Source organism: Chaetura pelagica, unplaced genomic scaffold (genome assembly GCF_000747805.2).
Source record: "Chaetura pelagica isolate M959 unplaced genomic scaffold, ChaPel_1.0 scaffold1942, whole genome shotgun sequence".
NCBI classification, from domain to species: Eukaryota; Metazoa; Chordata; class Aves; order Apodiformes; family Apodidae; genus Chaetura; species Chaetura pelagica.
The window spans coordinates 392-10,004 of NW_009952348.1; the positions used below are offsets into that span (position 1 = coordinate 392).

The following is a 9,613-nucleotide window of genomic DNA, read 5'->3' on the forward strand; positions in this document are numbered from 1 at the left end:
GGAATTTTTGGGAAGCTCAAGGAATAATTGGCTCATCAACAATTAGGAGCTGCTCCCTGGAGTCTTTTCCCTCTTATTTCCAGAGTTACTAATTTTTTTCCCAGAATGGGATGAGACCAAAACGGGCTCTTTCACTTTTTGTCCTGTTGGATCATGATCCATTCCTGGGGTTTATTGTTATCCCTAGGGATGAGGGATTGTGTTTGCTGTGGGACAACAGAGTCTGTTGGGAAGGGAAAAGGGGGAGCTCTGGCCTGAGGGGCACCCTGATGTCACCCCCTTGCTCCTTGCTTTGCAGCCTTGTTACCTGAGGGACTGGGAGATGCAGGTGCATTTCAAAATCCATGGGCAAGGCAAGAAGAACCTGAATGGGGATGGTTTTGCCATCTGGTACACCAAGGATCGCATGCAGCCAGGTGGGGGTCCCCAGGGGACAGGGCTGAGGGGCACGTGTCACTCTCTGGAGGACTTGAGGTGCAGTGTGGCCAGAAGGTTGAGGGAGGGGATTGTCCCCTTCTGCTCTGGGGAGACCCCCCTGCAGGGCTGGGTGCAGTTTTGGGGTCTCCAATAAGCAGAAGGATGTGGAGCTCCTGGAGAGAGTCCAGAGGAGCTGATGGGAGGGCTGGAGCAGCTCTGCTCTGGAGCCAGGCTGGGAGAGTTGGGGTGTTCAGCCTGGAGGAGAGAAGGCTCCAGGGAGACCTTAGAGCAGCTTCCAGTGCCTGAAGGGGCTCCAGGAAAGCTGGGGAGGGACTTGGGACAAGGGCAGGGAGGGATGGGATGAGGGGGATGGATGAAAAGTGGGAGAGGGAGCTGGAGGTTGGAGATGAGGAGGGAATTCTTTGTTGTGAGGGTGGTGAGAGCCTGGCCCAGGTTGGGCAGGGAAGCTGTGGCTGCCCCATCCCTGGGGGTGTTGAAGGGCAGGTTGGATGGGGCTTGGAGCAGCCTGGGCTGGTGGGAGGTGTCCCTGCCCATGCAGGGGCTTGGGACTGGGTGATGTTTCAGGTCCCTTCCCACCCAACCCTTCCCATGATTCTATGACACTTCACTGGTCCTTGAGCACTGGAGGGGACAAGGTCTTGTGTTCTCCTGCCACGTGGTGCCCACCCCCTCCAGCTCAATTTATCTGTGGATTTTGACACATTGGAGGAGAGATCTGGAGATTCCCTCTGGGGATCACCTGCCTCCTCACCTGCTAGAGAGAACAGCCCTTCAGGACACCTGCCTGCCCTTCTTCTCCCTTCTTCAAAGCTTCTCCTTCCTTCTAGGACCTGTCTTTGGAAGCAAGGATAACTTCCTGGGCCTGGGGGTGTTTGTGGACACATATCCCAACGAGGAGAAGCAGCAGGAGGTGAGGTGGGAAGGAGAACCTGGATCATGCTCCAGCACTGAGCTCAGATCTCTCCACCAACCTGGTTTCATCTCTTTTTGGAGCTCCCCAGCCATTTCTTTGCTTCCTTCCCTACTTTTGTCTCTGTCGTTGGGTTTGTTCTCTGTCCTTGGAAGGAGTGAAAAGCCCCGGGGGAGTTTTGAGGGCATCAACACAAGCATTTTTGGGGGCAGGAAGATAAACTGGTGATGCCTGAGAGCTCCTCATCTCTCTGGAGGTTGGCATGGGGGAGAAGTGGAGCTGGAGCTGGACCAGGAATGTGGTGGGTGTGGAACTGGAGCAGGGCTGGTCTTGCTGGGCGGGAAGTTCTCCCCCTCCCGACGTGCTTCTGAAAGACCTTTGTGTTCCTGCCTCATCATCTCTGATCTTGTTTGTTTGGGGTTTTATTGGTGGCTGTTCCCCTGGAGAAGGGAGTGCAGAGGTAATTAAAGCCAGGCCCTTCCCACCCTCCTGTTGGAATTGGTTTCATCACCCCAAAAAACCCCCCCAAATTGGACCCTCAAAAACCCTCCAACGTCCCCTCAAAAAAACAGGCGCCGTTTTACCCCAAGACCTCAACATTAACCCCCCCCAACTCCCCATCTTACAGGATCCCCTTTCATCCCAGAGAGGGAGACAAAAGGGCTCTGTTGTGATGACCTTGGAGCTTCTGAGGAGACATGAAGTTTGGGTTCAAACACCCAAAGCAGGGATGGACTTTGTGCTCAGAAATAAAGACCAACCTTTCCGACCCGCCCGGCGCTGCGTTCCTGGCAGCACCCGGGGTGGTTGTAGGCTTGGGTGGATCCCCTTGATGATCTGCAGGGTGGCAGCTCTGCTTTTCTAGGGTAAAGGGATGTCCAACGAGTCTTGATGGAGAAGACAGGAGGAGTGGGAAGTGGGTTTGTGGCTTCTTGGGGCTGCTCTTCTTGAGTCAAGTGCTGAGGAAGGGAAGAGATGGAGAGATGTTGATGGTCCATAGAGGCGTGTGGGTCCATGGTTCCTTTTTCTCACCTTTACAAGGACAAAAAGGAGCTTCTTGTCCCCAAGGAAGGAGAGAAGGTTCAATTATGGGTCCCTGGGGAGTGGCAGTGGCCAGTGTGTCCCTGTTTGGGGGCTTTTTTTTAATGTGTGACAAGAAATATTGGATGTGGTGACGACCGAGGAAGGGATGGAGAGATGTTGATGGTCCATAGAAGCGTGTGGGTCCATGGCTGCTTTTTTTCACCTTTACAAGGACAAAAAGGAGCTTCTTGTCCCCAGAGGAAGAGGAAGGGGTCAGTTGTAGGTCCCTGGGGAGTGGTGGTGGCCAGTGTGTCCCTGTTTGGGTGCTGGGGTTTTTTTGTGTAACAAGAAGTGCTGGATGTGATGATGCTTGATGGGCTTTCATCCCCCCGGCATCATTTCCTTACTCTGTGTCCCAGAATTTGTCACCTCACACCTAAACCCCGCCCAAGTGCTTCAGCCTTCCTTGAGGTGCCAACATCCTGAGCTCTCCCAGGAGGGAAGTTCCTAGGTTGCAGGGCAATCCCAAACTCTGGTCTGTGACCATCTTGCTTCTGTGCTTCTCTCTTGCTTTGCCATAACCCTGGACTGGCAGGCTCAGAAGAGGAGGTACAGCCCAGGAAACCAGGTACTCCCTTCTTGCTCACCTAACCTTGGGTCTCACTTTGGCTCACAAGTGAGGAATTCCCTCCTCCCACTTCCAGGAATCCCTGTGTGACCTGGGACACTGCATGGACACCCCCTCTCTTGGGGCCTGAGGGGTAACGCGGGATCGCGCCGAGATGGATCCTTGGGCTGGGGAGGAGGATGTTTGGCTCTGAGGGGGGAGGTTCTTGACCTGAGGAACTCACCTCCAACCTTGTCCCTCCACTACAGAGGGTCTTCCCCTACATCTCAGCCATGGTGAACAATGGTTCCCTCACCTACGACCACGACAGGGACGGGAGGCCCACGGAGCTGGGGGGCTGCACGGCCATGGTGCGGAACCTGCCCCATGACACCTTCCTGGTCATCCGCTACGTCAAGAGGAGGCTGACGGTGAGAACTGTCCCCCCTGGGGACACTGCAGGGGGTTGGGGGACCTGCTGCTGCTGCCAGAGCCTTGGGTGGTGCCCCGTGACAGGGCAAGGGGCAGTGGGGGGCAAGGTGGAATGTGGAGTTTCAGCTGGATGTAAGAATCGTGGAACGGGTTGGGGTGGAGGGACCTTCAAGACCATCTAGACCCAACCCCCTGCATGGGCAGGGACACCTCCCACCAGCCCAGGTTGCTCCAAGCCCCATCCAATCTGCCAACCGCCCCAGGGATGGGGCAGCCACAGCTTCCCTGCCCAACCTGGGCCAGGCTCTCACCACCCTCACAACAAAGAATTTCCCCCTCCAACCTCCATCTCCCTCTCCCAGTTTTTATCCATCCCCCTCATCTCATCCCTCCCTGCCCTTGTCAAGGAAAAACAAGGAGAAGCTTCTTGACCATGAGGGTGGCAGAGCCCTGGGCCAGGCTGCCCAGAGAGGCTGTGGAGGCTCCTTCTCTGGAGACATCCCAACCCCAGCTGGAGGTGTTCCTGTGGGACCTGCTGGAGGTGACCCTGCTCTGGCAGGGGGGTTGGATGGATGATCTCCAGAGGTCCCTTCCAACCACCCTGTGACTCCTTTTGTGGCTCCTTCTGTGACTCTTGTCACCCTTTCTCCTCAGGTGTTGATAGACATTGATGGGAAGCACGAGTGGAGGGACTGCATCGACGTGCCCGGCGTCCGCCTGCCCCGCGGCTACTACTTTGGAACTTCTTCTGTCACTGGAGACCTCTCAGGTACCACCCCAGGGTCCCCAGCTGTGTTCCTCAAACCATTCTGGCATCTCCCACTGCAGCTTTGGGTGGCTGGAGCTGTAACTTGAGGCTGAGAGAAGCAGGTCAGGACCTTGTCATGCCTTAAACACCCTTGAGCCGGGAGCAGAGGACTTGGTTTATATCTTGCAGCAGCTCCTGAAGAACCCAAAGCTCCTCTGGGTGTTTGGTTCAGGCTCTTCTACTTTTTTCTACTGGTTCAAGGAGCTCTTCTACTTTTTTTGAGCTCCTTGTGGTGCCCCAACCTCAGGCACCTTCTCTTACCAGTAAAGCTGGAGGTTCTGGCTCCAAACCAAACCTTGGAAGGAGCAAAATCATGATGAGCACTGGAAAACCTTCTCCTGCCTCAAGCCATGCTCAGCAGGAGCCAGCAAACCAACTGTGTCCTGGGCTGTGTGGCCAGAAGGTCAAGGGAGGGGATTGTCCCCTCTGGTGAGACTCCCCTGCAGGGCTGGGGCCAGTTCTGGAGCCCCAAACAGCAGAAGGACATGGAGCTTCTGGAGAGAGGCCAGAGGAGCTGATGGGAGAGCTGGAGCAGCTCTGCTCTGGAGCCAGGCTGGGAGAGTTGGGATGTTGAGCCTGGAGAAGAGAAGGCTCCAGGGAGACCTTAGAGCAGCTTCCAGTGCCTGAAGGGGCTCCAGGAAAGCTGGGGAGGGACTTGGGACAAGGGCAGGGAGGGATGGGATGAGGGGGATGGATGAAAAGTGGGAGAGGGAGCTGGAGGTTGGAGATGAGGAGGGAATTCTTTGTTGTGAGGGTGGTGAGAGCCTGGCCCAGGTTGGGCAGGGAAGCTGTGGCTGCCCCATCCCTGGGGGTGTTGAAGGGCAGGTTGGATGGGGCTTGGAGCAGCCTGGGCTGGTGGGAGGTGTCCCTGCCCATGCAGGCGATTGGATCTAGGTGATCTTGAAGGTCCCTTCCCACCCAACCCATTCCATGACTCCCTGAAGCCTGGTGCTTGGCTGATCCCCAGGTGTCCCAGCCAGGCCTCCTGCTCCAGCTCTTTCACTGGCTGGTTTTCCCTTTGGATTTCACCCCCCAGGAGGTGCCACCAGCCCCTCAGAGTGGGAGGGACACTTGGACATTGGGCTGGTGTGAACTTGGGCTTTGCAGAGAGCTGAAGTTCTCCTTCCTCAGCACAAAGCTCCTCTCCTGGTTGCCTCCCAGACCTGACCTCACCCCCTGAACCCCTTTCCTGAAGGTTTTAAGCCCATTTGGAGTTTTGCCACCACAAAAAGCTCCTTGGTGGCTGCACCCATTGTTGGCTCCAACAAAAGGTCCTTTTGTTTCTCAGATCTGAGCCTGGGGGAGCTGGTGGGTTGGCCTGGAGCCTTCTCCTTCCACCACTAATCACTGCAGCACCAAGAGCCAGGGAAGCAGGGCCACGTGAGGTCCTTGCTCACGTCTTCCCAGTGGTTTCCAGTCAGATGATCTCCTGCTCTGGGCTGTTGGTTCTCACTTTGAAGTAGCTTAAATGTTCCCCCTTGGCCCTGCTCTGGGCCACAACTTGGTGTAGACCCTCCTGAGATGAGTTTTCCCTCCTTGAGAAGGGAGATCCAAAGCTTTTTGCCTTCCAAATTTACACTCCAATCCTTGGCTAGAGCTTCAATGATCCCTGCAACCTCAGGAGATGTTTCTGCTGATGTTTCCAGACAACCATGACATTATTTCCCTGAAGCTTTACCAGCTGACAGTGGAGAGGACACCAGAGGAGGAGAAGAGGGACAAAGAGGTCTACCTGCCCGTGGTGGACAACCTGAAGCTGCCTGGAAGTAAGTAGGAGCCAGCAGGGGATGGTGGGATTTGTGGAGGACCTGCAGGATGGTGGAGCTGTGGAAGCCACAGCATTTAACCAGCCAAGCTCCAACTGAACTTGGTCCTTCTTGTCCCATTCCTCATCCCAATGGGTGTTCCTCACCCTCTGGGGATACAGCCAGTGTCACAGCCTGTCATGCTGTGCCCAGAATCACAGAATTCCAGACTGGTTTGGGTTGGAAGGGACCTTAAAGACCATCTAGATGCAACCCCCCGGCGTGGGCAGGGTCACCTCCCACCAGCCCAGGTTGCTCCAAGCCCACCATGGGCTTTGCTGGCAGCTCAGGGAGGTTTGAACCTCAGCAGTGTCACCTCCCCTGCAGAAATCCCACTGCAGGCACATCCAGGAGCCCCTGGCTGTGGACCCTGAGGGAGCTGCAGCCCTGGGGAGGAGCTGGGCAGCCAAACCTAGGGCTGATGCTTGGGGTGGTGACACCCCCCAGCACAGCCAAACCTCGGGTGGCTTTTTGGGGCATCTGGACCCTTTAAGGGGGCTCACAACTTGTTGTTGTTCTCCTGTCCCACAGTGGAAGCCCCTCTGGAGCCCATGAGTGGCCTGGCCCTCTTCCTCATTGTCTTCTTCTCCCTGGTGGCCATTGTCTTCGCCATCGTCATCGGGGTCATCATCTACAACAAGTGGCAGGAGCAGAGCAGAAAACACTTCTATTGATTAGGAACCTCCTCCTGGGGTGGCCCGTGGCCAGTCCTTGCCAGCCACAGCCCCAGTCCCACCCATCCCAGACTGGCCAGAGCCTTGATGGACCCACCTTCCTGGCAGGGACCCTCGTGTCACCCCGAAAACCCTGGTGGGAATGGCTGCTGCTGCTCACCAGTGCTCCCCAGCTTGGTGGGCCATGGGTTGGGAGCCAAGCACCACGGGGATGGAGCCTTTCCTGAAGGACCTTTGGTTGGGAATGGTTCTGGAGGACAGGCTGTGGCACAGGGACCTGCTTCTGTGTCAGACACGGAGCCCCAACATGGTCAGAAGTCACCACCTGGCAGTGAAATCCCACCTGAGTCAGGACACCAAACTGCCACCACCACCACCCCTGTGGTGTCACCCTCACAAGACCTGGTCTCAGTTTCCTTTCCAGGAGGGATTTTCCAGACTGGTCAACCTGCTCTAGCTGCTTCCATCTCTGGAGACAACTGAGGTTCTTGGGACTTGGAATTTCTCCTCAACTCTGCAGCTCCTCTCTGGTCCTCTCATGGTCAAGAGTTGGGGCTTGGGGGCAGGGGATGTCCCTGCTCATCAAGGATTGTTTTGGGGCAGGAGATGTCACCAAGGCTTGGTGTTTTGGGGCAGAGGGTGTCCCTGCTTGTCAGCAGTGTTGGACTGGGACAAGGGATGTGCCTACTTGTCACCAAGGTTTGGAGTTTCAGGGCAGGGTTTGTCTCCAGGCTTTGGTGTTTTGGGGAAGGGGATGTCCCTTCTTGTCACCAGAGTTTGTTTTGGGGCAGGGGCTGTCCCTGCTTGTCACCAAGTTTTGGGGCAGGAGCTGTCCCTGCTTTTCACCAAGGTTTGGGACAACTGATGTCCCTTTTGGTCACCAAGGTTGGACTGGGACAAGGGGTGTCCCTGCTTGTCACCAAGGTTTGGAGTTTCAGGGGAGGGTTTGTCTCTGGGCTTAGGTGTTTTGGGGCAGGGGATGTCCCTTGTCACCAAGGTTTGGTGGTTTGGGGCTGGGGGATGTCCCTACTTGTCACCAAGGTTGGATTGGGACAAGGGATGTCCCTGCTTGTCACCAAGGTTTGGTGGTTTGGGGCAGGGGATGTCTCTTGTCACCAAGGTCAGAGCAGGGGGTGTCCCTCCTTGTCACCATGCTGGTGTTGGGGGACAGGCCCCCCCAGCTCTGAGCTCCCACCCCTGGGTCCGCCCCTTTCCCCAGCCCCTCGCTGGGGACCCACGCTGGGATCCCCATTTCCCAGACCCATATCCAGCTGCCTCGGGGGGGAGGGGTGCTCAGCCCCTTCCCCTCCCCCCAGCCCACCCCTGCACGTCCCCTCTGTCCCCTCAGTGTCCCTTGCATGGCCTGGCCTGGCTTCCAGCAGCTTCTCCCTCAGCACATCCCGGGGGCTCCGAGCAGTTCCCGCGCCTCCCGGAGCCGAAGCTCTCGCTGCCTTTTCAGGGAGTCCCTGTTTCTTCCTACCTCAATGGCTTTGGTCAAGGATCTCACTTGGGTTTTTCTCATCTCATCCCCTGGGGACAAAGAGAGTCATCAGAAGGACCTGGGAGAAGGAGCTTTTAGGTCAGGTTGTCCCACGGGGAGTCTGGGTGGCTCTGGGGACGTGGAGGTGGCGAATGAACCAGCCCCATCCTTGGCCTGGGGGGAAGTGTCCTCACCCCCACCTGCCCAGGACACTGGGGACAGGTCCCTGTTGGGGGTCCTGGTGGTACCTGGGGGGCACGTGGGGATATGCCCATTTTCTTGGCAGGATGGTGTCATCAGGGCAGGTGGGAGCTTGTGTTCCAAGTGCCCAAGAGTGACTTTTTCTGGTGTTTTGCCTCTTTCATTTTTTTCTTGCCTGATACTCGGGGGGGGGGGGAAAACGTGCCCCCCCTGCAGCTGTCACTGGTGTCACAGAATAAACATGGGGTGTGTGTGTGACATGGCCGTGGGTTTTGTCACCACCAGGTCCCCTGGGTGCAGCTTTTCCTCCCCAAGCTGCTGCCACAGAGAGTCAGGGACCCTCCCTGGTGCCCCCAAAATGGAATCTGAGTATCCTAGAGTGGTTTAGGTTGGAAGGGACCTGAAAGATCATCTAGATTGAACCCCCCTGCGTGGGCAGGGACACCTCCCACCAGCCCAGGCTGCTCCAAGCCCCATCCAACCTGCCCTTCAACACCCCCAGGGATGGGGCAGCCACAGCTTCCCTGGGCAACCTGGGCCAGGCTCTCACCACCCTCACACTCCACAATTCCCTCCTCATGTCTCACCTCAATCTCCCTCTGCCACTTTTCATCCATCCCCCCTTGTCCTCTCCCTCCCTGCCCTTGTCCCAAGTCCCTCCCCAGCTTTCCTGGAGCCCCTTCAGGCACTGGAAGCTGCTCTAAGGTCTCCCTGGAGCCTTCTCTTCTCCAGGCTGAACACCCCAACTCTCCCAGCCTGGCTCCAGAACAGAGCTGCTCCATCATCTCCCTGGCTCCTCTGGACTCTCCAGGAGCTCCATGTCCTTGTGTTGGGGGCACCAGCCCTTCCATCCCTGCTGGCTCTGGGGACAACGCTTTGATTTTGACCGACTGTGACTTTATTAAAGAGGTGACACGGGGAGGGGGGTGACACCCCATGTGTTCTGGGAGGCTGGGAGCTGCCCTGGGGGGGGGTGTCACCCCCCAGCTCAGGGCTTGCTTCCGTGTTGGCCCCCAGTGAAGCGCAAGCTCTGCAGAGGATCCACCAGCCTCATGGCCAAGTAACCCTGCGTGGAGGGAGAGAGCTCGAAAGGAGGGGACAAAACCCGAGGGGACAGGGGGGACGTTTTGGGGGTGTCTGTCCCCCCAGCTCTCACCGGGGTGGCGTAGATGAAGGTGAGGAGCAGGGCGAGGAGCAGCAGGGCCGCCAGGCTGAGGCAGAGGCGGCAGCGGTAG

At 57.2% G+C, this 9,613-nt stretch overlaps 2 protein-coding genes across 2 annotated transcripts in view; one reads left to right on the forward strand and one right to left on the reverse strand.

Moving 5' to 3' along the window:
• Positions 1-298: 298 nt before the first annotated feature.
• On the forward strand, positions 299-6,697 carry LMAN2L (lectin, mannose-binding 2-like; the record flags this gene model as incomplete). Its single annotated transcript, XM_010007830.1, has 6 exons — positions 299-416; positions 1,266-1,348; positions 3,248-3,409; positions 4,065-4,179; positions 5,865-5,984; positions 6,555-6,697. Coding segments are annotated over 6 exons (741 nt in total), but the record flags the coding sequence as incomplete, so codon positions are not given.
• Positions 6,698-9,366: 2,669 nt separating this feature from the next.
• LOC104397819 (dysferlin-like) overlaps positions 9,367-9,613 on the reverse strand; it is a gene marked incomplete at its 5' end in the record, with an annotated part of 8,848 nt that continues 8,601 nt past the window's right edge. The window contains 2 exons of the mRNA XM_010007831.1: positions 9,367-9,444; positions 9,535-9,589. Coding sequence (XP_010006133.1) covers positions 9,367-9,444; positions 9,535-9,589 — 133 coding nt within the window. The remainder of the gene's footprint in view (positions 9,445-9,534; positions 9,590-9,613) is intronic.